The sequence below is a fragment of the Centroberyx gerrardi genome, chromosome 1, assembly GCF_048128805.1.
Source record: "Centroberyx gerrardi isolate f3 chromosome 1, fCenGer3.hap1.cur.20231027, whole genome shotgun sequence".
Taxonomy (NCBI): Eukaryota; Metazoa; Chordata; class Actinopteri; order Beryciformes; family Berycidae; genus Centroberyx; species Centroberyx gerrardi.
The window spans coordinates 35,837,789-35,863,995 of NC_135997.1; the positions used below are offsets into that span (position 1 = coordinate 35,837,789).

The 26,207-nt window shown below is 40.9% G+C and overlaps 1 protein-coding gene across 2 annotated transcripts in view; it reads left to right on the top strand.

Moving 5' to 3' along the window:
• The window catches only part of LOC139922060 (AP-2 complex subunit alpha-2-like), a 39,530-nt gene extending 13,760 nt beyond the window's left edge, over window positions 1-25,770 (top strand). Inside the window, exons 8-23 of one of the 2 annotated variants that reach the window (XM_078291123.1) lie at window positions 1,998-2,148; window positions 2,790-2,958; window positions 3,614-3,751; window positions 3,835-4,017; window positions 4,695-4,792; window positions 5,658-5,889; window positions 7,631-7,795; window positions 8,313-8,402; window positions 10,804-10,937; window positions 14,137-14,219; window positions 14,441-14,529; window positions 19,528-19,652; window positions 19,735-19,851; window positions 21,720-21,789; window positions 22,749-22,883; window positions 23,099-25,770. In XM_078291123.1, the coding sequence (XP_078147249.1) occupies window positions 1,998-2,148; window positions 2,790-2,958; window positions 3,614-3,751; window positions 3,835-4,017; window positions 4,695-4,792; window positions 5,658-5,889; window positions 7,631-7,795; window positions 8,313-8,402; window positions 10,804-10,937; window positions 14,137-14,219; window positions 14,441-14,529; window positions 19,528-19,652; window positions 19,735-19,851; window positions 21,720-21,789; window positions 22,749-22,883; window positions 23,099-23,176 (2,057 nt within the window). In that variant the 3' untranslated portion in view covers window positions 23,177-25,770. Of the gene's footprint in view, window positions 1-1,997; window positions 2,149-2,789; window positions 2,959-3,613; window positions 3,752-3,834; window positions 4,018-4,694; window positions 4,793-5,657; window positions 5,890-7,630; window positions 7,796-8,312; window positions 8,403-10,803; window positions 10,938-14,136; window positions 14,220-14,440; window positions 14,839-19,032; window positions 19,496-19,527; window positions 19,653-19,734; window positions 19,852-21,719; window positions 21,790-22,748; window positions 22,884-23,098 lie in introns of those variants that run through there. The other variant, XR_013507601.1, reaches the window with a different exon arrangement.
• The last annotated feature ends 437 nt before the right edge of the window (window positions 25,771-26,207 follow it).

The window sequence follows — 26,207 nt, forward strand, 5'->3', positions numbered from 1 at the left end:
GAGGTCTTTAACAGCAGAGGTTGGGTCATTCATACGTTATATAATACAAACACAAGAACCCTTTCACAATTTATTGATCAAGCGTATTAACATTGGACACAAACGAACACAAACTGTGTACATGCATGTGTGATGAGCTTTTGAATGTGTGGGTATGCATGTGTGTGGGTGTCTTTGTCAACAGGCTGTGTGAGTGCACTAGGTGCATAGCCGGATAAGTGCATGTTTGTTTGTCTTGGCGCCAAAACCCATAACAAAGAAGATGGAGTCTTTAAATCTTGCAGGGCTAAACTCAGTGGTTATTAAATATTCTGAGATCATGAACTCGGATCACGTCAGTTGAGGTAAAATACTTGCAAGCCTTAAGTTTGTATATTTATCCTATCTAACATGAGATTGCTGAACAGGTTTCAAAGTGCAATGCACCACAATGATTCAACATTAGCAAACAGTTTACATTCACTTCACTGAACATTTGTCTTGTTTTCTTGTATGTTATATGCCTTTGGATCCCCCCATTCAAGGCTTATGATTTCGGACTCTTCAGTTGCGTCCTGATGTCTGGTTCAGTGATCCAGCTGTGTTTCTCACAGCGAAACATGATGTCCATGTTGCCTCTCTCTATTGGTCACATCTGTCGCGTATGTAGGGAGAGAGAAAGAGTTTTGTGCACTCCTCAGCGCATCATCAGCCGTTAAGCAGGGAGTTTCCTTTCACATCTGCGGTTTGCTCTGGAGGGAATAGAGGATAGGCTTTCTGATGTAGGCCTCTGGTTCTGTCCTGGCTGTGGTCGTTCTGCTTTCTTAGCAGGGGAAAAATGTGCTCACTCCCGTGAGAGAGAGGTTGCGTGTATTCGCTTCATTTTGGAGCAGACAGGAGACAGGACAAGCCTTGGACCTGACTGCTTAAACCCTGATGAAGGCCACGAGCTGAAACGCGTTGGTTTTACTAATAAACGTTTGTTCCCAGTACTGCAAGTGTTGCTGGAATCTATTCTTCTGCTTGTTTTACTGCTCCCAGGAGCAGACAGCTAGACTGATATTCAGACTGAATGACCATTTCGTTACCACTCCATTATTCAGCCTAGAGCTGCCTCCTAGTTATCTGTTTTCTGTGTGGGGGGGTTTGATTTTCCCCTAACCAATCACTAGTGACTGACCTATGATCCGGCCGCTCTGACGTTACTTCAGTCGACACTGATGCTGCAGCCAGTTAGCCACTGCATCCATAGTTAGCCAGCATATTTACCAACGTTGATTTTGACAAAAATATCATCTTAGCAAAGACAATATGTTGGTTAAGGGGGTGATTTCAACAAATCTATTTAACCGAAATGGCAATGAAAAATCATTGCACGAACAGTGCAAACTTTAGTCTGCAAAAGCGAGACTAAAGTTTTCCGTTTCTCCGAGCTAGAACAAGTCGATGACTGGGGCAACACCAGACTCTCTTAATTGTTTGGCAAAATCTGAAAAATGGGTGGTATGCGATTCAGGAGTCTGGAATCAGGCTGGCAGGGAGCAGGAGAAGGGAACCCTGTCCCTTTGAAAGCCGGCAGGAAAGAGGGCGAGAACAATGGTTTTATGGTGGGTCCCTAAAACATGACCTACCTTTATGAGGAAACCAGGGAACTTGAAATGAATCCTGTATTACCTAGCCAAATGCTTCCACAAGCAATTTAAGTTGTACAGGAATGTGAAATGGAAAAAGCAATCTGCTAATGCAGAGTAATAAAATTACTCCAGAGCTTACCATCTACCCCAAGGATGGATGCAGCCATTCTCTAGATGTTCTCTAGATCTAGTGTTATTGACACATTTATGGATGGACTTCCGATGACTTATTGATCATGTTGCTTACATTGTGGAAACACAGTTTTCTGTTATACCCCTTCCATCTTCGTTCACCTCTTTAAAAATAGGTTACTACTCAGTTATTTTAAGTGAGTACGGATGATGGAGTGGATGGTGTTAATGAAGTGGTCCTTCTTGGTGCAGAGGATGCAGCGCTGCGAGGTCGTCTGACAGAGTGTCTGGAGACCATCCTCAATAAGGCCCAGGAACCACCCAAGTCCAAGAAGGTCCAGCACTCCAACGCAAAGAATGCCGTACTGTTTGAAGCTATCTCCCTTATCATCCACCATGACAGGTTTGTCATACTCGCTGTCACAGGCTTCCCAGTGGTCATTGAATTGAAAATTGAAATGGGTCAAGACGGAAACCACATAAAATATGCATTAGTTCCAATCCAGAATCAGGAGGATGCTGTCTATGTACAAATCATTTTTTTCAAGGATACAAACAGCCAAAAGTCTGAACGTAAAAAAAAAATCTGTAAACCTATAAACGGAGATGCAAAATGAGAACTGAAGGCGTAAATAGATATTTGTAGTTGTAACCTAAGGATTTAATTTGCAAAACATGGGTTACAATCCTGTTTATAGATTCACAGAACTGACTTTGGGTTTTCAAATTACTTTTTTACAATTGAATCATTTCACAATCTTGGCTTTACGTACAATACAAAAAAGCAGAGAGGAAGAACTGTTTTAGGTTATGGAAGCGCTCTGACTTAGTTATGATAACTCATTGAACTTCACATCAGAGCCATGGTAAGAAACCTGCTGTCATTAGGTCACGCACTTGTCTAGCTGTTCTCAACCAGTGGAACGCGTGTGTACTGAGAGTTCAGGTGTGCACTGACTGTGGGTGTTTGGATTTTGAAATGCGTGTGGGCAGTGGGACACTGTGGTGGCCTTTACAGCCTGTTGTTTGTGTCTTGTCTCTCAGCGAGCCCACCCTGTTGGTTCGAGCCTGTAACCAACTAGGCCAGTTTCTGCAGCACAGGGAAACCAACCTGCGCTATCTAGCTCTGGAGAGCATGTGTACACTGGCCAGCTCTGAGTTTTCCCACGAGGCTGTCAAGACGCATATAGAAACCGTCATCAACGCCCTCAAGGTGAGTTCTTAATTAATAGCATGTGTGTTGATGATGTGACAAAAGTGTATATAGCTTGGATAGCTGGTTTCAGAACCTGGTGGTTGCTCACTGCTTACACAGGTTAGGTTTACCCGCACTGAGAATTCCCTTAACCTTAATTAACCCGGTTTTGGGTTGACACATATAAACGTCATAACTGGGTTAGAATAACCTGGGTAAGCCTTATGAGAAACCTGGTTAAGATGCCTGGCTTACTCCCACATTAAACGGGTTGCTCTGGCATGGAAACACCTTATTGCTTTCACCATCTGTCAAACTGACTCACACAGCATTATGGGTACATTTTAATGTCAAAAAAACACATGGTGGCAAGCAGTACTTACTATTATTATTACTATTGGGATTATAATTTCTTTCCCCTGTGTAGGAAGTGAGCTACTATAGTCAGTGAGGGAGAGGGAATATTCGGTTAACTTATTTTATTCAGGGTAACAGGGAGACTCAATCACAGGTTATCAAAGATTCATGTAAACAGATTAACGTGAATAAGACCTTAACCAGTATGACCAGTAACCAGGTTAACATGTAAATTTAGCCAGTGTCTAGTAAGCTCCTTTTAACTTGTGACAGTAGCATGTTGTTCATCTTCTGCATCTTCTGCTTGTCTGTACAGACAGAGCGAGACGTGAGTGTTCGCCAGCGGGCTGTGGACTTGCTCTATGCCATGTGTGACCGCAGCAACGCCAAGCAGATTGTAGCGGAGATGCTGAGCTACCTGGAGACTGCCGACTACTCCATCAGAGAGGAGATAGTGGGTCATTCAGACAAGCCTGTACACCAGCTAGTTTCTCTGTTTTCCTCTCCTGCCCTCAGACAGTTTTCCCTGTCCCCCAGGTTCTCAAGGTGGCCATCCTGGCAGAGAAGTATGCAGTGGACTACACCTGGTACGTGGACACCATCCTCAACCTCATCCGCATCGCTGGCGACTACGTCAGCGAGGAGGTGTGGTATCGCGTCATCCAGATCGTCATAAACCGAGATGATGTGCAGGGCTACGCCGCCAAGACTGTGTTTGAGGTGGGCCTGGAGCTCTGTACCACCACAAATCAGCTTTACTGTCAGCCTGCATCACCAGCATCTGCTGCACTTCAGTGACAAAACAAGGATTATAGCCATTAAAAAATGAAGATGTTGATGCTGTGGCTCCAGTAATGTTGCAGAGGGAGTTGGTTGCCTCCCATGGTATTCAACAGCTCAGTTAGATATTAGAGCCATTCCCCTTCCTTTAATATTTAATTGCCGCTATCAATACATTTTAACAGAAGGCTCAACCCATGGATGTAGGTAAGATTACCATTAAGCAAGGCATTTGACCTATGACTATGTTCTTTGAGGGAGTTTCTCATTAGTCAATAATACAACACTGTGGTTGTACTCACCAGTTTCCAGGCGTGTGTGTGTGTGTGTGTGTGTGTGTAATCCTCCCATCCTCTGTAATAACAGCCCTAAGCTATTGCTGTGTATGGGAATGTGATGTTAGTCACCATGCCTGATTAAAGGGCTTAAGAAATTGACTCAAGTATTATGATGCAGTGTAGCCACTGAAATCTGCATAATTATCTGGGCTTGTAGATGGGAAAAGGGTTCTGGCAGCACAACAGCTAACTACTTGGTTGTGTATGGTTTCTCTCCTGTTAAACTTAAGCCTAGCCTAAGCCTATGCCTATGCCTTCATGCTCTGTTTATACCTGCAGGCGCTGCAGGCCCCAGCTTGCCATGAAAATCTGGTGAAGGTCGGGGGTTACATCCTCGGGGAGTTTGGTAATCTGATTGCCGGTGACTCTCGCTCCAGGTACAAACTGTTCTTTAAAAAGTTAAATACTGCATACATCAATACATTGTCTAAAACTGAACATATTGCAGGATTTCCCAAAGGACATGAGTAGATCAAGGCGGGTTTAATGGGTACCTTAATGTTTCTGCTATCTGCCATTTTGGTTTAATATGCAAGAGAAATAATTCACTTTATTTTGTGTTTGACAAAGCAAATAAGAACTACCAGTTCTTAGATGCAGAGAAAATAGCAGTGCAAAAGTCAAGGTTTGCAATGGCATGACATAAATAAATCAGGTATTTATCTTATTTGTTAATGTAGCCCGTTATCAATGTTTTAGAAAAGGCTTACTGATATTATAGCTTTAATGTTGTAACAATTAAGTTGTAACAATGTACTTTGACTCACAGCATAATGCTCCCATGTGAGCTCCACAGTGCTCCCAATGCCACTTTTGGCCAGCGGATGGCACAGGTGGATGCTGTGCTCGACATTGCTTTTGTCTCAATGACAATAAATTCATGAATAATGGAATTTTAGATATCTTGTTTTTTATTTCTCAGTCAAGGCGGCAGTAATCTTTTCTTAAGACAGTCCGCCTCGTGGGAGACCCTGTGTTTGATACCAATTATAAATCATTGGATCCCAAATGTGACGCTTTCTTGAGCCCTGCTATTAAGTTTAATGTACAGAAGTTTGTGGCAGAAGGATTTGGTAGTTATTTGCTCTCTTCCCTTTCCTAGCATTGGTCTCATAGCCCTGGTCCTTGTGACCCTGTTGTGCTCAGGACTGGTTGAACTGGGCGCACAGTAAGGTTTTGTCCAGTTGAAGTAATCCATATAACTAGTTGACTGTGTGTGCTCTGTGTGTCCCTCTCCTCCAGTCCCCTGGTCCAGTTCAACCTTCTCCACTCCAAGTTCCACCTGTGCTCTGTGCCAACCAGAGCCCTGCTGCTGTCGGCCTACATTAAGTTCATCAACCTGTTTCCAGAGGTGAAGGCCACCATCCAGGAGGTCCTGCGCTCTGACAGCCAGCTCCGCAACGCTGATGTGGAGCTACAGCAAAGAGCTGTGGAGTACCTGAGGCTCAGCTGCGTCGCCAGCACAGACATACTGGTGAGTTAAATATATGAGGAGTGGACAAAATAATAGAAACAAAACAAAATAACAATATATCAATATCAAGTAGGTAATAAGGAGTAGGGCCACCCATGCCTTCAGAATAGATTTAGTTCTCCTAGTCCTGCTGTCATACTGCATCCTGAACTGTTGTAGTGGGATATTGGACTTTTCTTGAAGGGGGAAAGCTTCCATTTCTTTGATGGAGGTTAAAATCTACTTCCCATAAAGGTTCAGTGATGTTTAGATCTGCTGGTTAGGGAGTTTGATTCCATTCTGCTGTTCATGAAACAAGCAGTATGTGTAGTGGCGTTATCATCTTGGAATATGGGAACATCATGAAGGAACAGTGTTTGCGCCCCAGGGTGCTTTTGGCCCTTTGGCCATATTCCTTGGCCGTGATGCAATCAAGCAGAGCAATCATCAGACCTCATGACTCCCAGTAGATGGCGCCATACCATTACAGATTCTCCACCATGTTCAACAGCTGGCAACAGACGTTGTGGGTTGAAGGCTTCCATTGTTTTTTTCCAAACGTAAATCCATCTGGATGGAGGAAAAGGCCTGAAAGACGACTCAACAGACCATTGATAAAAAAACTTAAAGAAAAAACCAAGGCAACTCCTCTTTGAAGTATCAAAAGGTTAAATACTTTATTACATCATAGAAGCATTAAAAACCACCAACATATTTCAGCCATTCAGGGTGTCAAAGCCACACAGCTGCCCATCAATCATCTTGAATTTGCTAAGGTAGCAGTGGGTGTGTCCAAAAATGCAGACTAATCAAACAGTCTACGTCAGTGATAAAGTGTAAAAACATAGCAAATGAATGACAAAGCATAGCCACATTGCAGACAATGAGCAATCATATATAAGAAATAGCAAATCCTGCATAATACAATTCCATACACACATAGACAACAATCCCATATCGAGAGAGTTATAAGAACGCTGTAAGCTCAAAATCCTCATTGAGGCCAGGATAGACAGTAGCTCTCAACTTAAAAATCCAATAATTCTCCCTTTGATTAAGAGAACGAAGTCTATCCCCTTTTCTTAACGTTAACGGGATGTGATCGATGCCCATTGCTTTAAGGGCGGAGCGGAGGGATACTTTTTCCATTGCTCAGGGCTTCAAGTTTTGTTGTCCTTACACCAGGTTATGCATCTATGTGTGGTCACCTTGTGTATAAGTGGTTTTTGAATGGCACCCTGCCATAAATACCAGCTTTGTGAAGCTTAGTACAGTTTTTGTTGAGACTATGTCACAGAGGCGTTGGTTCAATGTTGAGCAAATATCCTGTTAAGTGTCCATCTTTCCCTGTCAGCGAGCTTCACCACTGTTCCTCATTGCCGATGCAGTCCATCTGTGTTTAGTATATGTTGTCATGGTTCCCCATGACATAATAAATAACTTTTGCCTCTGTGGAACTCTGGGTTTGTTGTCTCACGTTGCTTCGAAACTCACATAAAAAGTGGTGTTTGTCAGACCTCTTTTAAAGCTGACACACACTATTAATTGGCATTCAACTTAATATGACTGGCCTATGTAGCTGCTGTGATTTAGTTTCTTCAAAGTTAAAGTCCTTTTTCAATGTGCTGTTTCAGGTGTTTCGTCGTCCACCTAAACGTGGACTATACATACACACCCACAAACATTGATGGTGCTGTAGCTTTAGGAATTGCCCAGGAACTAAAGCCTCACAGTATTGTCTTGCTCTGTGTCTCTCTTCCAGGCCACGGTCCTAGAGGAGATGCCTCCATTCCCAGAGAGAGAGTCATCCATCCTGGCCAAGCTGAAGAGGAAGAAGGGTCCAGGCAACCTGCCGGACATCGACGACGCCCGGCGGAACGTCAATGGCAGCACAGAGCACAACAACAGCAGCGACACCACAAGCAAGGTAGTGCTACAGTAGTGATGGCTAGCAGTGAATTTTGGCTGGTCAGTACAGCTTGACCTGTGATTTTTTGTTTAGGATTTTGTTTTTTCTTTTAAATCTATTTTTGTTCTATCAATTACTGCAGTAATAAGTGGATTAGAACTGCAAACAGATTATTAATTTTTTTTTATAAATTGAAGTAGAGATTAGAATTGAATGGTTAAATCACAAACAGCCATTAAAAAGACCACAACCACATACACTATCTAGCAGTCATATATTCTGTGTATTGTTCTGTGTACTGTATACACAGACTGTATTCTACATTCTGACTACATTGTTAGTGCCACAATGATTATTGGGTTTGCAGCCTTTTTGCCTTTGCCTATATTTTTGCTCTGTTTTTTTGTTTTTTTTTTGCATTTCCTCAGCATTTCCTAGATCTTCACTTCTACCTGTCCTCTCTCCCTCCTCCCCCTGTTTTCATCTCTCCTTTCTCTCCTCCATTTTTCTCTGTTCCATTCCTTTCCTCCTTCAGTCGTCTCCCTCAGTGGTGGCAGACCTCCTCCCTACCAACCGACCCCGCCCTGCCTCCTCTGCTCCCATCATGCTCTCTGCTGGGACCATGGTACACTGTTAGCCAGCAACACCACTTAGAATAGAGTCAATGATGTCATTTATTCACTACCACTGGAGTGGCAACTATTCTTTTAAGCATGCAAAGATGTATAATCTTATGTGTTGGCTTATACTTCTGTCCAATTTTTTGGGGGGTGAAGTATCTCTCCATGATATAGAATTAAGTTTTGTTTTTTTATTGTTGGTTATGAAAGCATTTTCCTTAGAAACTTCCCTGCCCCTTTCTCTCCTGTTGCTGTATGCTGTGACACATAAACTAGTACCAAAGAGTTTTTGGTCTCTCTGGTTCAAGCCCAGCTGCTGTCTTGATAGATTAGAGCCACATCTGAATCTGAAGTAGCCTCTGTTACACAAGTTCAAATTGTGCAAAAATTGCATTTGAATATCCTCAAAAACATGCAAGATAAACAAAATCAAGCAGGCCATATAGGGCCCTATTATTACAGGATTCTTTTATCCAGTAATATTATCAGTGTGACTCCCATATTATGGGGCATTATAAGGATGCTCATAAGGAACGATGCGCTCATAATGCCTTATGATGATGCTTTCAAGAACTCGAAGAATGCTTACTAATGCATTATATTAGCATGTTACTGGCCACAAACTACTACAAGGACCCACAGTCAAATAAGTGGTGTAAAGTTAGAGGGAAGTTCCTGCCCAAAAACCTGTGTGACCTTAGAAGTTTAGAGATGTGTGTACTGACACTAAGACAAATTAAAGACATAAAGGCAACTCAGGAAACCAGAAATAGCAGTGACAAAAACTCAGCGAACAACACCAGCAATGACTGGGGTGAAACAGCGACAAACGCAGCTGAGTGACTATTAGGATTTAGAAGCCATTTTAGCATATCTTTTGTTCATCTTACCTTTAGATATCTTATTCTTCTTAATCTTGACCACAAGATTTTAGCACAGAGATGTAAAAAGAGACAAGTAACCGTAAAAGGAAATGGAGACGCTTTCCCATAAGGCAACATAACCAGTCATGTGATATTGGTGGCTGGTGTGTGAAGAATTCAACTAGTTAGACCAGCAAGCCTGTTCAAACTGCGGAATCCGAAATTAATGAGGTGCTTTGTCTTCTCAGTCATAAGGTTATTTGCACCAACTACATAGCTTTCACCCTGTTGAAATTAACGATAATTAATGTATTCTTGTGTGTATTTAGTTACATTCGGTTTTATGCACAGATTTATGCCTGTGGTTATGGTGGGTATTGCAGACAAGCTACAAATGAATCCTAATTCTTTGTACCTGAAAACGTACCTATCTGTTGACATTTGGTGAGGTTAAATTTGTTGGGCTTCTCCTGTTTTTCTTTTGCTATTGCATAAGTTAGCTAATATTAATTTCGGCTACTGTTAATTTAGGCAAGAGAAATTGATTTTGGCTCACGTTACTCGCCACAGAAGGTGAAAACATCACTGTGACAATGTGTTGGTTAGTGGTCCGTTAGGCTGTACTAGTTAAGGTCTTACCTTCAGTCTCTGTGGTGCAACTTAAAGAGACAGCTTTAGTGTCAAACTAACTCGTTTCAACACAACTGTTGGTGTAGATTTTAGAGCGTAACTTAAGATCAAATGCATGTTCACTTGGTGCAGCAGGCTGCTGATGGTTTCTGTGTGCCTAATGTTGATTGTGACTAAAGCCCATGAGTGTAAAGGACATTGTTACAGGACCTAAGGGAGCGGGCATGTATGACCTTTAGAGTGGGTTGTTTTTCGGTGTTGAGCCAGTCTATGTAGAACGTAGAGAAGTTGTTCAGTAACTAAAATGACACTGTCTCGATCTCTGGGCCTGTTAGACAATGACACTGAGCAGCACTATCTGATGTTCATATCAGTAATGCATCCATTTTCCAAAAGACTTTTTCTTGAGGGCTCTGCATTAGGGCTTTCTATCTGCCTGTGTGATTTGGAGAGAAAGAGTATTACAGTAGGGGAAAAGCCTGATAGGTCCAGCCAAATCCAACTTCAGATCGTGAAAAATCTTAATGATACAATTTAGGTGTTAAAGAATGTGTTTGGTAGTTTAGAGGGCTCATGTTGACCATCAGCAATCTTAAGCTTTCTCTTTGACAATGACTGGATTGTCATTGATTTCATAGTCTATCCAGTCAAGTTCTGAACACCTTTGAAATGGACCACTACCGTTTTACTGGTATCTGCTTTCATATGTGCATGCAGGTAGTAATTGTATTAACTTTTAAGGGTAGTGATTCACTAGGCAGTTTTTGTAAATTCTAAAAATTCTGATAACATGGATGTGCAGAACGACAATAGATGAGTTTTTGATTAGTATGTATGTAAATACTGTACAATTCTGTTTAGATTTGGTGTGCTTTTTATGGAAGTTGATATTTGCTGATGTTTACTCCCCCAGGTTTCCTCCTACCCCTCTGCTGACCTGCTGAGTCTAAACCCCACCCCTTCAGCAGGAGCTAGCCTGCTAGTTGATGTCTTTTCTGACAGCCCCACCCCTGCATCCACAGATGTGTTCGAGGACAATTTTCCCAGGTAGGACACGAACAGCACTAGCTGCTTGTTCACACAGTGAGCAACTTGGTTGATGGGTCAAACTATTATGACCAATTGTGGACGGTGCAAAAGGCCCCAATTGTATTTATGTAGTGGTCTCATCCCTCTACGATGTTTTGAACAGGAAAATCATGTATTTTTCCTGCAGCATTAATTGAAAATAAACAGAAAAAAATGTAATTACTTCAGAACTTACCATCAACCCCAATGATGGATGCAGCCGTTCTCCAAGCTGTGTTTTTAGATGTTTATTCCTGTAATCTTTCAGTTAAAAGTAGAGGACCGGGAAGCTTTGAATGGCTGTAATCAACTTCTCATCCATTTTGTTCGTGCAACGCGGAACTGCTGTTCATGAAACAAAATGACATCGGTAGGGAAACAATGTTTTCCTTTAAAATGTTTTTATGATTTAAGATTATTGAAGTTTTAACGTTTTAAGTTCAAACCAGCAAAAAGAAGACAAAGTAAATTGATTTTTTTCAAAAAAGAAGAGAAAAGGACACTATAAAATGAATACTTTGGCACAACATGGGATATATATTTGATACGGTTGACCATAACATCTTACTCGAAAAATGGGTTGGCATTAGGGACTCTGGATTGGCTTCGCTCATACCTTTCGGACAGAACTTTCTCGGTTGTAGTTGGAGAGGCCTCTTCCTCTGTTGCCCAGTGGGTCAATCTTGAGGAATATTATTATTCCTCTAATATTGTTATTCCTCTATCAATTTCTATTTACATGCTCCCTCTGGGTAAAATTATTCGTCATCATAATATCCAGTTCCATTGCTATGCAGATGATACCCAGCTGTATGTCCCACTTAAACCCGGTGAAGCAGGTAACTTACCCTAAACTAGGATGCTGTCGGGGGCCGACAGCAAAGGGTATATCCCCGAAATTCCCCAATCCTCGAAGGCCCCATTAAGTCAAATGTAATAAAAAGCCATTCAATAATCACACAATAAGACTCCAGGGTTAATCTTCCCAATTATATTGGTTGTATGTCCCAACTATTTTTATTTAGCCAAATAATAAAACTTTTCCTTCTGGGCTAATCTCATAATAATAAAGCTTGAATGCTATTTTTATATCACAAATTAATAAAGTTAACCAGTTAATTATATTATTATTACTCCTAAACACTTCAAAATGAATGGATATGATCCTCTAGGGATTGTCTCCCCAATAATAAAGGGTATGTACCTTAACTATTTTTTTAACACTCAATAATAAATGTAACTAATTAAATATAGCCGCTAACGGCGATGTTGTAGAGTACAGTTAGGTGGACATGTGTACCAAGTTTCATATAAATCGGACAAACGGTGTGGGAGATACAGCCCTTTAAACCTTTTAGTTTTTGACCTTTAATTATAGCGCCACCATCAGGCCGATGGGAGTCATATTTCTTGTGGTTCTTGTGGTTTCTGAAGCCATACTAGACCATGGTGCAAAGTTTCATGGCTCTAGCATCTCACGGGAAATTGAGCCCAAAGAGAAAAACAATAATAATAATAAAAAATAACAGTACAAAAATTAATTGATTAATTTATTAATAATAATCACAGAAAGTGCAAACTTCATACAAATCTCCGTAATTGCCTGAACAATTCTCTTGACAAATTTCAATACAATATAATGCAGCATTGGTGAGATATGGGTCCAAATGGAGATTAATTTAATCACTTAATAGTTATTATAATTATAAACATATCAAAATCAATAGAGTTCTTCCTCTAGGGGTCATCAATGTCCATACCAAATTTGAAAAGATTCTTATAAAAACTGTTCAAGTTATCGCGTTCACATGAAGGATCTGCGGTGGCGGGTGGGGTGAATCCATAATATCCCCAAAACTCATTTCGGGGATATAATTAGATAATTTTTTATCATACTCAGACCTTGAAAAGGTCATCCATGTATGTATTTCTTGCGGCTTGACTACTGTAATGCCCTTTACTTTTACTTATTACGCAGAAAGCCATCTCTCGCCTCCAGCTAATACAAAATGCAGCTGCTAGGCTTTTAACCAATTCCAAAAGACAAGGCCATATTACTCCCATCCTTGCCTCGCTTCACTGGTTGCCTGTGAGTTTTAGAATTGATTTTAAGATTTTGCTGATAACTTTTAAAGCAGTACGGTCCCTGGCTCCAAGCTACATCTCTGACTTGTTAGCCCCCTATGGGCCCGAACGCAGCCTGCGGTCCTCAGGTATGGCCCTAAAGTCCCGCCTCATTACGAAAGGTGACCGCGCTTTTGCTGTCAGGGCCCCTCGATTGTGGAATTCCCTGCCTGAGGATCTCAGGCTAGCAAAGTCAGTATCATCTTTTAAATCTTTCCTTAAAACTTACTTTTATGTAAAAGCTTTTTCTTAGTGTGACTTTTATCCCTTCTCTTTTACTATTTTATATCTTGTTTTTATTATTTTATTTTCCCTTTTATCCCTGTCTTATTCTTTCTACTTCCTTTAGGTCGACTTTTATTCTTATGGGTTTTTTTTTTTTGTAATTTTGAACTCTGTTGTTGTTTTTATCTTGTTTTGTAAAGCACTTTGTAACCTTGTTTTGAAAAGTGCTTTATAAATAAAATGATTAAATATGCATGACATTTGAGTCCAGTTCTCAAATGTTTCAGAGAAAATATAAATCATCACCCTCCCATCACTGTGAAATTTCTCCATTGACTTCCATAGTGAAAATGGACTGGAAAAACCCACTGAAACTGCACCTTCTGTATTTTCAATCATAGTGATTGGAAAGGGATGATTGATATTTTCTTTTAAATTTCAACAGCTAGACTCGAAAGTTATCCATAAGTGAGCCACATATCCCATACTGTGCTCAGTATTGTGATGGAGAGTCCACCCTACACTCTAAAATCCTGTTGAGTCCCATTTAAGAAAATGAAAACATTGTTCAGATTCACTAAATAGCCTAAATATAACATCTGAATAACAAATTTTAATACATGTAAATGAACAAATATTTTGTTAGTGTGGCATTTCAGCCCAAACAAAGCAAAGGGATTGAATAGGTTAAAACCTGATTTTATACTTTAACAGATTTTTTTTTCACTTTGATAGAATAGAGTACTTTAACTAAAAATCCTGAATATGCACTATATGTGTATATATATATATGTGTGTGTGTGTGTGTGTGTGTGTGTCTAAACTCCAGGTTTGTGTGTAAGAACAACGGCGTTCTCTATGAGAACCAGCTTCTGCAGATTGGACTCAAGTCTGAGTACAGACAGAACCTGGGTGAGTAGCGCATTTGGTCAGCAATAGCCTCTAGTTTTGCTCCTTTTGGTTTTGGGAAAATAAAATCTGAAATCAAGAATAATTCTGATGGGCTAGCATTGGAAACCTAAGAAAGCTCTTATTGGTCTATGAATCAGATGTAAAATCATATGTGATTGGTCCAGAACAATGAACTCAAGGTTAACTACAGTATGAGAGGTTGACCTGCTGTTGTCCCCTAGGTCGTATATATGTGTTCTATGGCAACAAGACATCTACCCAGTTCCTCAGCTTCTCCTCATCTGTGACCAGTCAGGACATCCTCAAGACTCATATCCTCTCCACTGCTAGTTGGCACTTGGATCAACTCAAAATTGCTAGCTAACCAGCTAGCTAGCTCACAGCTACTATCCCTCTCACCAAGTAAAAGGATCTCTGTATTTTTGTTTGTTGTATTGTATAACTGCTTGTTGTATTGTGTCATAGATATCCAAAGTATGTCAAGCATGTCTGACCACTGCAGCTCTGCCTCGTGTTGTTTGCTTACATTGTAGTCGCACAGCGTGTCCTCTCACTGACCAGCCATACAAGCATCAGCTCACACTGGGGGGAAAAGGCTGAACATTCAGACGTTAGGGCTGTCAAAATTGGCCAAAAATGACGTTCGATTATTCCTTCTAAAAAAACACATAGGTTCAAACCATTCGAATATCTATTTTTACACATTATGTCCATAAGAGGACAAACCAATACAACAAGACATAACTACTTGTATAGGTATATTTATTTCAACATAAACATGTCTTTTAAAAGATCTACATACCTACACATTACAAAATAAACAAATAAAATAATGTTCTATACCGTAAAACTTCATTTAAAGACCGTAGACCTCTCTCTCTCTCTCTCTCTCTCTCTCTCTCTCTCTCTCTCTCTCTTTCTCTCTCTCTCTCTCTCTCTCTCTCTCTCTCAATTCAATTTCAATTCAAGGTGCTTTATTGGCATGACACTTCACAAACAAACAATATTGCCAAAGCATGTAACAAGAGATTAATCATCAATTAAATTATTAAATAACAAAAAATAAAAATAAAAAAAATTAAGTAACAGAAGAATAATTCCATCCCCTCCCATGTATTAGTGTGTGTGCGTGTGTGTGTGTGCGTGTGTGTTGCTGTGCCTCCACTGTCTACTGACTATCATTGTTTCTGTGTTTGTCACTTGTGTTTCTGAGGAAACATAAACCAGCAAAATATCACCGTAGCCAATTAAAAACAGAACTTTTCACATACATTCATATATTATTCTTCACATTTCTCATCCAGCTGTGTGTCCCTCTTCCCTTAAAGTGTGACAGCAATCTACAAATTTAGCAGCTAATGCTGCACACTGACTTTTCTCCCCACACAGCAGGGCAGTTTGAGAGGATCAGGCAGGTTGAACTCTGGGTAAATTCTACCTATCCTCTCAAAATAAGTCTGTCTCACATCTTTGTATCTGTCACAGTGTAACAGGAAGTGACTTTCTGTCTCTGTCTCTCCCTGACAGCAGAATAAACACAACCTGCTCTCCCTGGGTTGCCAGGTCTGCCTGTGTTAACCTGTTTCTACGGCCAGCTTGTGTGCACAGAGCCTGGACCTTGTTAGGGATTTCCTCAGTTTGCTGTTGGTCACATGGTCAGATATTCTGCCACTGTGTACTCTCTGTCTAGGGTCAGATAGAGTTCTAATTTGCTTTGTGTTTTTGTCTTTTCCTTCCAATAGGTGATATATTTTTCTTTCTGTTTTGAAATTATTTGGTTGGTCCAGAGAGACTGAGGATTGTCCTGAATCCCTGGTGTTTGTGTCCAGAAGGAACTCTTCTTGTCCTTGTTCCACTCTTGGCACTGAAGAGCTTTATACCGATAGGAGTGGGGGTCGCTGGATCGGAGATGTTTGTAGAATTTGTTGGCTCGTTTCTGAATGTTGATGATGATCGGATACTGGCCGAGTTCTGCCCTGCATGCATTACTGACTGTGTTCCTCTGGACTCCCAGGATGATTTTACACAGCTCTGCATGCAGGACTTCCAGTGGGTGTTTTTCCCATTTTGAGAAATCTTGATTGGCTAGAGGACCCCACACTTCGCTACCATATAGCATAATTGGATGTATTACTGAATTTAGAATTTTGAGCCCGGTCCTAATTGGGATGTCAATTGGAATTTTTCTTTTGATGGCGTAGAAAGCTCTTCTTGCTTTCTCTTTCAGTTCATCCACAGCCAAGTTAAAACGTCCTGTGGAATTGATAATCAAACCTAAATAGTTATAATTTGTTGTGTGTTCAATTTCTGTATTTCCTAGTGTAAATCTGTGTTTCTGAGAACTGGAACGTCTTTGGAACGTCAGGATTTTGGTCTTTTTCAAATTGACAGTCAGTGCCCATGTTTCACTGAACCTGGAGAGGACGTCCAGTCTGCTGTAAACCCTCTTTGGAGGGAGAAAGAAGAACAAGGTCATCTGCATACATCAGGCATTTGACCTCTGTGTCCTGCAGACTGACCCCAGACTGCAGGCCGACCCCAGACTGCAGACCGACCCCAGACTGCAGACCGACCCCAGACTGCAGACCGACCCCAGGGGCCGAGGACTTTTGCAGTTGCTCTGCTAGTTCCTTTATAGAGATGTTAAAAAGCGTTGGGCTCAAACTGCAGCCCTGTCTCACTCCACGCCACTGTTTGAAATAGTTGGTTCTGTTACTTTCAATTTTAATTGCATATTTGTTATTCATGTACATTGTTTTAATTAAATCATATATCTTACCTCCTATGCCAATTGTCAATAATTTGTAGAAAAGTCCCTCGTGCCAAATAGAGTCAAAGGCCTTCTTGAAATCTATAAAGCATGAATACATTTTGCTTTTGTTTTGGTGCACATGAGTGTTGATCAGAGTGGCGAGGGTGAAGATATGGTCAGCTGTGCGATGTTTGGGCATGAATCCAGTTTGGCTTTTATGAAGAACATTGTGTTCTGTGAGGAATTTCATGATTCGGGAATTGATGATACCGCAAAGCAGTTTTCCTATAACACTAGTGACACATACCCCTCTGTAATTTTGAGGGTCAAATTTGTCTCCACTTCTGAATATAAGTGTAATCAATCCAATGTTCCAGTTCTCAGGGAAATATCCCACACTAAGAATAAAATTGAATAATTTGAGAATAGCCAATTGGAATTTTTCTGTGCTGTGCTTTAGCATTTCATTTAATATGCCATCAGGGCCACATGCTTTTTTGGTTTTCAGGTCCTTCAATTTTGTTTTCAGTTCATCTATAGTAATGTGGAAATCTAACAGGTTTTGGTTATCTTTGATGATCAATTCCATTTGCTCAGATTTTTTCACAATTTGTGTGGTGTCTGAGTCATCACTTAGTGGTGTTGGTCCGAATAAGGTCTGGAAGTGTTTACTCCATACTTCTCCATCTTGAATAACCAGCTCCTCAGGCTCTGATTTACAGAGAGACTTCCACTGTTCCCAGAATGAGTTTGATTCTATGCTTTCTTCAGTTATACTGAGTTGTCTTTCTGTGTGATTTATCTTTTTGTTTCTAATTGTACTTTTGTATTGTTTTAGTGTCTCGCAGTACTGAAGGCGTATCTCTTCATTTCCTGGGTCTCTGTGTTTCAGGTTTGATAGCCTTCTCATTTGTTTTCTAAGATTTTGACAATCTTTGTCAAACCAATTATTCTTTTTTGAGTTTTATTTTTACAAATTTTCAGTTTTGCTTTTGTAGCAATTCTCTTATAGATGAAAGTAAGATTTTGGACAGCCTGAGATATGCCCAGTAATGACTCAATTTCATGACTGTTACTTGCTTTCAGGTAATGCTCGGCACTGTTATGGGTACATCTATATGTACTGGGCATACTGGACAGCTTACTGGGCTCTGTGGGTGTGATACTTGTCTTTTTGAGGGAGAGAGTAATTTGGTTGTGGTCTGATAAAGGGGTTTGGGGTTTGACTGTGAATGAACCGAAAGAGAATGGGTCCATGTCTGTGATCATGTAATCTACAGTGCTTTTGCCAAGAGCCGAACAATAAGTGAACCTTCCCAGAGAGTCCCCTCTCACTCGACCATTAATGATGTACAGACTCAGGCTGCGGCAGGCCTTTACCATTCCTATTGATGACAGTATCATAGTTATTTCGGGGGGGGGACATGTAGATGATCTGTTGGAGATTGATTGATGATAAAACTATCTCCTTGGGTGTTAGTTACATCAGGTTGAGTAGCGGTTCGTGCATTTAGATCACCACAGATGATTACATTCCCCTGCCTCTGGAAATGACATATCTCTGTTTCAAGAGAAGAAAATACGTCTTCAGAAAAGTAGGGGGACTCAGAGGGGGGGGTGTAAATTGCACATAGATACAGATCTCTCTCTGTGGGGATTAGTTCTTTCTTTATTTTCAGCCAAATTTGTTTTTTTCCAATTTTCAGAATTTGAAGTGAATTTTGTAGTTTGGACGTATACCAGACAATTAGTCCCCCCGAGTCTCTCCCTGATGTATATGGCTTAGTTTCTGTGAAGGGGCAATAATTTCCCTGTAATTTGGAGGGCAGTGGGTGGGGGCATCAGCTCTCTCTCTCTCTCTTTCTCTCTCTCTCTCTTTCTCTCTCTCTCGCTCTCTCTCTCTCTCTCTCTCTCTCTCTCTCTCTCTCTCTCTCTCTCTCTCTTTTTTTTTTTCACAATCGAATATTAATTTTCACAATCGAATGTCTGTTTTTTTTTTACAATTCGATTATATAATCGGATTTAGAATATTTGTTGACAGCCCTATCAGACATTGACAAGAAACACCACTGTGTCATGCCGGCTCTCCATGCAGATCAGGAAAATATGGAAAATTATGATGATTTCCAGAGTTAGGGTTAGACTATGGAAAACTGCTAAATTATGAGCAAGTTTGTACAAAGTCTGGAAATTCACTACCACGCCTAATAACTTGCCCCTCAGAGACTGTACACCACTGTAATATTATAAGCCTACACTCAAAGGCATAAAAGAATCAGTGATAGCTCTCCAATGTGTAAAATTGAGGGCAGGAATTGTATTGAATTTCAAAGTAAAATGGCATAAAATCCCTGGTCATGACTAACAAAAAACTGGGAATTCAAGTCCATCTTCACTGAATGAGCTTGGACATCTGAAAATAGTTTAAAATTTGAAAATCTGTTTAGCACGGGGATATCTGGGCTTAAGACAGCCATTGGGGGGCTTAGCCATGTATAGGTGTGTTGGTGTATGTGTGTGCGTAGGTGTGTATGGTATCCTTAACCATGGCCTCCACAGCTCAACATCCATACAAAGCCAGTAGACCCCATAGTAGATGGTGGGGCTCAGGTCCAGCAGATCCTCAACATTGAGTGTGTGTCTGATTTCACAGATACTCCAGTACTCAACATCCAATTCAGGTCAGTGGCTAAATGCAGTCTGTATGCTTGTTGTATGTATTTGCTTATGAATGCTAATTTCTGACTGTATGCGTGTTAACAGATATGGTGGAACCCTTCAGAATATTGCAGTGAAGCTCCCTGTGATGCTAAACAAGTTTTTCCAGGCCACCGAGATGATGTCTCAGGACTTCTTCCAGCGCTGGAAACAGCTGGGAGCGTAAGACTCATTACATACTAACAACAATACATAAACTATTCTATAGGGAGATGTACCCGAGGTTAATGTCAGCAAGAACTGATGCACACTTAAAGGAGTGTAAAGGAGAAATCCCGCCTCAGATACTCCTACACTGTTAGTCATCAATTTTTGATGTTCAATCCATTCCAGGAGTTATTTTGCGATGAAGTGGTTTCCTGTGTTTCCCAGAATGCCTTGTGACAACCCCCAGAGAAGGGGTGTAAACTTGTTGCTTTCTATCAAAGATGTGCCTCTTTTTATGGATTTCTGCCTGTATGATTTTTGAATGTTGGTGTTGAATGTTTGGCTGACACCAAAATCTGACGTTTATCATTGATGTTTTAGGTAGCTGAAAAAACTTCTCTTATCAAACTGTACAATGGCCTTTGGGCATAAAAAACCCCTTCGCCATATTCACCACCAAACAACAAAATGGGCCCAGAAATTCAAGGTACATTGCCAATAGCTGTTTTAGGGTGGACGTTTTCTTTAACTGGATTTAGCCATAATTAGGCTGTCCCATACATATTTAGAAGAGTACTCGCGCACGGCCATGACACCCGGCCCCCCATAAGACTTGGCGCACACTCGCAGTCCCCTGCAAACTATGCAGCAACTTGTTAGCCTGGGAGCTATCTAGCGTTAGCATGTCTGGGTGCCAATTTAAATAAAGGAGAAATACATTTTAAAAAAAAGTAAAAGTAATTCCTGACTGTGCAGAATATGGCTGCTGTCCAGCTGCTTTTCAACAGTGCGGCACACTGCGGTAAGTGGTGGACGACGCTTTTTTACCGCAAATACTGTTACGTCAATTTTCATAAATGAGGGGGGAATCAAATAAATACATTTACTCTAATGATTCGACTATAATCGGTGCGGTCCTTATGGGGTCTTTTGAGCAATGCATGCACCATCAATTTTTCGGGGACGCGCCAACTTATTTCTCCCACGGCGCAGCCGATGGCATCACGCGGAAAGTTCAGGTCGGTCTGGCAGGCAGTCAGTCAGTCAGGTAACGCTTAGTAAATGCGGCATGTATATAACCCGCCAAACAGCTCGCATTTTATTCAAATCTCAACTTTTATATTCGGTTCACCCCCGCTGGCTGAGCGATACATTTTGGTGGAAGAAGTCTGTGGGAATAGCCAGCGCATCGAGTCTAAATATTGAAAATGTATTGAAATAAAGTTTGGTGGGTACTACGTATACCGAATTGAAGATTGGCGATTCAAATTCATAAAATGTGTTGCAGCCGATAGGTCAGCATTGAGCCAGAAAATACAAATGGTACCTTTTCACATGCCGGTATTGTATTTAGACTAATGGCTTTATGGCACATGGATGCCTTGCTTGAAACTGCTACCATATACTTGAGTGTGTGTATTTAAACAAATTAGGCCCGTGTCTGGTGGGCATTTCAAGTCCATCTTCATAAAGTGTATCTCTTGTAGGTACAGGGTTGATGTAAATAGGCTTGCCACGTAGAGTAGACACAATATTGAGTCAATATTGGCGTGTAGTGTTTGTTCTGCCATGGTTGTGTTGTTTTATCCACTCCTACATTCCAATCAGAATGGAAAGTCGATATGATCATAATGTACACAGCTTGCAGCCAGTCACTGGGTGGTAAATGAAAACTGAAAAATACCTACTGTAACTCAATAGCAACATGAGTTCACGAGTCCTCATATCCTTCACAATTTAATGTAATATCATGATTGACCAGATTGATTGGAGGTTTAACAAAATATTATATTCATAATAAATCATAAAATATTAGCAAATGCATTCATTATTTATTTTTAAAATGAATATAGATAATTCTCTTCTCTCCCCTCTCTGTGCAGTCCTCAGCAGGAAGTTCAGAAAATCTTCAAAGCCAAACACCCAATGGACACAGAGGTCACCAAGGCTAAGGTAAAATATCACCACTACATGGGGAGTTGCTCAAAGGAGTGAGCATTTAACACTACTCTCATACACAGCTCAGTCCGATGTCCTGAGTGAAGCTTTCTGTAGACTTTGGTTGCTCCAGATCAGCCTTTTCACACTCGACACACATGCACTTAGTGAGTGTTGCATTTGAGTTCATGTTTTACAGCAAACCAAACATTGTAATGTCAACCACAAACCACACTTCCAAGTAGCTGTGTCCTATCATGGCATTGTGACAAATGACTAATGTGATTAAAATAATTTATTTTCTTTGCTGGAGAAAGTTGGAGAAATCAGGGTCCAAATCCATTGCCAAAGCCTGAGTTCCAAACTAGTATTTACCAGAAGAAAGCTGAGGTGAACAGTATTTTCTGTTAGTATTTACCAGCTGAGCACCTACAATGCGCTAGTGCACTTATGTAGTTGTATTTACGAGCTGAACATTGAGGTGAAGGGTATTTTATAGTGGGTATGGCTCATATCTACCATGTCTCCCATGTGACATGAACGCAGCATCAAATCTGAAGGGAGTCCAGCAATAGCCGAGCAAAGTTGAGCAAGAGAGAGGCAGGGGTTGACATAAACTGACGGAAATCCCAATACACCAAGCATTACATAATTTCTTCATCACCTGCCATGCTATGTTGCACCCATTGGAACCACAGTCTCCAATGACCCATGCAGTTGTGATTTTTTTATTTGTACTTTTAACAATACAAAAAGTATCTCATGAGTTTGTGTTTTTTCACCCGATTTAAGGATTGCTTGGCATTAGAGCTCAGGTAGTGGTTACTGTACTTTGTCATTGCTTGTGATCTTATTTTTTTTGCACTTCTTTTGGTGTCAGATGTTTTTAGAAGCCCTTCATGGGTTTTTGTATTTCTGTTTTTCTTCTGTTTTCAGCTTTTTTTATTAATTAGTGTCTGTATATTGTCTTGTAGATCATAGGTTTTGGTGCAGCTCTACTGGATGGGGTGGATCCAAATCCCGCAAACTTTGTTGGAGCCGGAGTCATCCACACAAAGAGCACTCAGGTGGGCTGCCTGCTCAGACTGGAGCCCAACACACAGGCACAGGTAAACACACACACACACACACACACACACACACACAGACATATTACTCTACTTGTGAGGACCTTCTCTGCCCACATTCATTCTCTAACTTATAACCCAAACCTTAACACTTACCCTAACCAATACCTAAACTAACCCTTTGAAGAAGTGATAAAAGTATAGCCCTATATTGAGCTGTCCTATATACTGTGTAACTGTGTGTGCTGTCTGTTTAGATGTACCGTCTGACCCTGCGGACCAGCAGAGACTCGGTGTCTCAGAGACTGTGTGATCTTCTGTCTGAACAGTTTTAGACTCCTGCCAACACAGCACCAGCATTATCACACCTTTACCCTCCTAGTCTCACTTTAGATTGGATTTGATGCAATGTACAGTGTAAATTCTTTTTTTTTATATATTTTACTTATTATAAATGTATATGAAATGTCTTTTCCACACAGCTTTACTAATATGACACTGCTTTAAACCTGTTCTGTACTGTATATCTGTGCTCTCACACCATGTGTTCACACTACAAGCAACTCGATTGATGTGTCGCTCCATTTTGACCGATTGTGGGCGGGGCCGGAGGCTCTGATTTCATCCATGTAGTGGTCTGGTGCAGTTTTAACAGGCAAATCATGTATTTTTTGCTGCTTTGGTATTGCCTTTCATAACATTACATCATTTTCATGAATAAACGTAGCTAGCTAGCAAGCACTAATTGGATAGCATTAGAAAAAACCTATTACTTCAGAGCTTACCATCGACCACAATGATGGATTCAAGCTTTCTCCAGGCATAGTTTTTGAAACATTTATTCCTTTCACATAAAAGTTATAGAGAAGTGGGAAGCTTGTCCATTTTGCGCTTGCGAGGTGGAACTTTTGCTCATAAAACCAAATCACATCAGTTGGGAAGCAAGGGAGTGTTGACCGTCCACACATCGGCAGAGTTACCCCGGTCACTCAGCTCTATAGGAAATGAATGTACGTCCACTGACTTGTCGATCGTGTTGCTCGCAGTGCGGAAGCATTGTCAGTATTCATAGTTGTGCCTCTGAGAGAAGAGCTTATGTCACTCAGTCAAGAATAGAAGGAGCCATGAAATAGGCTACAGTGATACTCCTCTTAACAAAGTTTGCTGAAGCACTGCCACACTACTTTAGCCTTATTGTATTTATTCACAGAAACACTATGAGTCCAGTCTATACAAATATTCAATACCATTTGGTATGATTTCTATTTAATAGAAATTAAACCATAATATACCTTAATGCCATATTTAATGTCTCCTTATAGTAAACACTTTTCCTACAATAAACTCTTTACACAAGTAGTCTGTTGGCCTCACACCAACTATAGGCCTGACCTATTCGTAGTATTCTATATAATGATGAACTGAAAGAATGGGGAGCTGAGAGGGCTTAGAGAAAAAATGCATTTTAAAAAAATCCACCATATGTATTGTGTACAGCAGGGGTGTCAAACTGTGGTCCTTGAGGGCCAGTGTCCTGATTGATCCTCCCTGACAGCTAATGAGCCACACCTGGCACCTCATTTAGCAAAGCATGCGTAGAGCAGTTTGATAACGTTCTAATTGTGTGCGTAATAACAGCCAATACTCACACAAATTGTTTTTCAAATACGCATACGCACACCTGTCCGTAATCTGCCTTGATAAATACCACACTTCATAAACCACCATCATGCTTGTGTGCAGCCGCACATTAACATAAATATGCCCCTAATTGACCATATATGGTAACAGCCTTCCCTTGAAATGCTGCAGGAAATGTCATTGATGTCAGCCCTATGCTCAGACAAGGACAAGCAGGAGGAAGAATCTTTCTGATGCAGAAATGAAAATTTGAACATTTGAATATGTTTCTCTAAGCTTAGTACATCAAAATATTGCAAAAACTACACTACACTAGCTTGTCCCTGAAGACAAAGTTGGGGGTAGAGGTCCAATAAAATAGGCCTTGGAAAACACATTGAGCCACGTTCACTCTATACAGGGATGAAAATGCAGGGGGGGACTGCAGAAGGATCAGAAACCTGCAGGACACCAGCCCTCGAGGACTAGAGTTTGACACCCTTGATCCATAATATTGAACAGTTTAGATTTGTCAACACTTTCAACACTACTTTCTACAAAAGCTAGAAACATGAGAACCAAGACAAAATCAATTTTTAATTAATTGTCAATACAGTTCCAGGTTTTGCCTCTCAAAGATGGCATCAGATATTTAAGTTGGTTTTTTCCTGTGGAATAGATTTGATCATTTTTCAGAAATATTAATTGAAATGAATCCAGCAGTTAAAAAAAATAAACCTGTGGAGAGTGTTGAAAGTTATGGCCAATTCAGGAATAAGGCTAGGTTTAACTAAATAGTTGCAAGGCATTACTGTGTCATTTTTACAGAGTTGTTGCCATGTTGCCTTTAGTTGCCTTTACTATACCCCTAGCCATAGATCAATCTGTGTGGGCTCATTTTATTGTTGAGGGCCAATGAGCTCTGTTTACTAGCTTGGTGAGACTTGTCTGGCTTGCGAAGCTATTTATTTACTGCTATCAGGCACACAAGATCCCAGTTGTGTTTCAGCTACCAGCAGCAGACCAACCAGCCCAGCTTTACCATGTGCCTTCATGTTGTTCAGCAGCTCATCGTCCAGAACAAGTCTTCTACTACTACACTGAGTTTCTGCTCTGCTTTTGTTGTTTGCTGAGAAAGATACAGTACTGGCTACTAGCAGGAGTGCAAGGTTAGAGTAGAAGAGCCCCTGATACCACTGCCCTGCCACCCTGTGCCTTCTATTAAGGTGGCTTGTTTCCTCTATAACCTGCTCTCTGTTCCCTATCACATTATGGGTGTTGCCAAATATAGTTGATTGTGTCTCTTTCATCCTGTGTCTGCGTGTTATTTGCCTGTGTAATTCTGTCACTCTCACACACGCTATGAAATACCCCACACCAGTGTATTCAGTTGTTGTACACCATAGATTTGCTGGTGGCTTATTTAAGCGGTTAAAGAGTAAGAGTGCCAGGTGATGTCACCACCTGTCGTACTCTATAGAAGGTGACATCACCTGGCACAAAGACGAGCCAATAGCAGATGGCCAGTGCACTACCCTGCTTTTCACCATTAGGTGTCAGGCTTCACCACAAATTTGGGTTTGGGGTTTAGTTCCTCTTTAAGGGTTAAACTAGGACCACCTCTCCTTCACGCCCCTGTGGGGTATTTGTTGCCTCTAGATGGTGACAGCTGTCAGCTTTGAGTGCCTTGCAGAAGTATTCACCCCCCCTTGATGATTAGTTATTTCAAAGTTATTTCCAAATGCA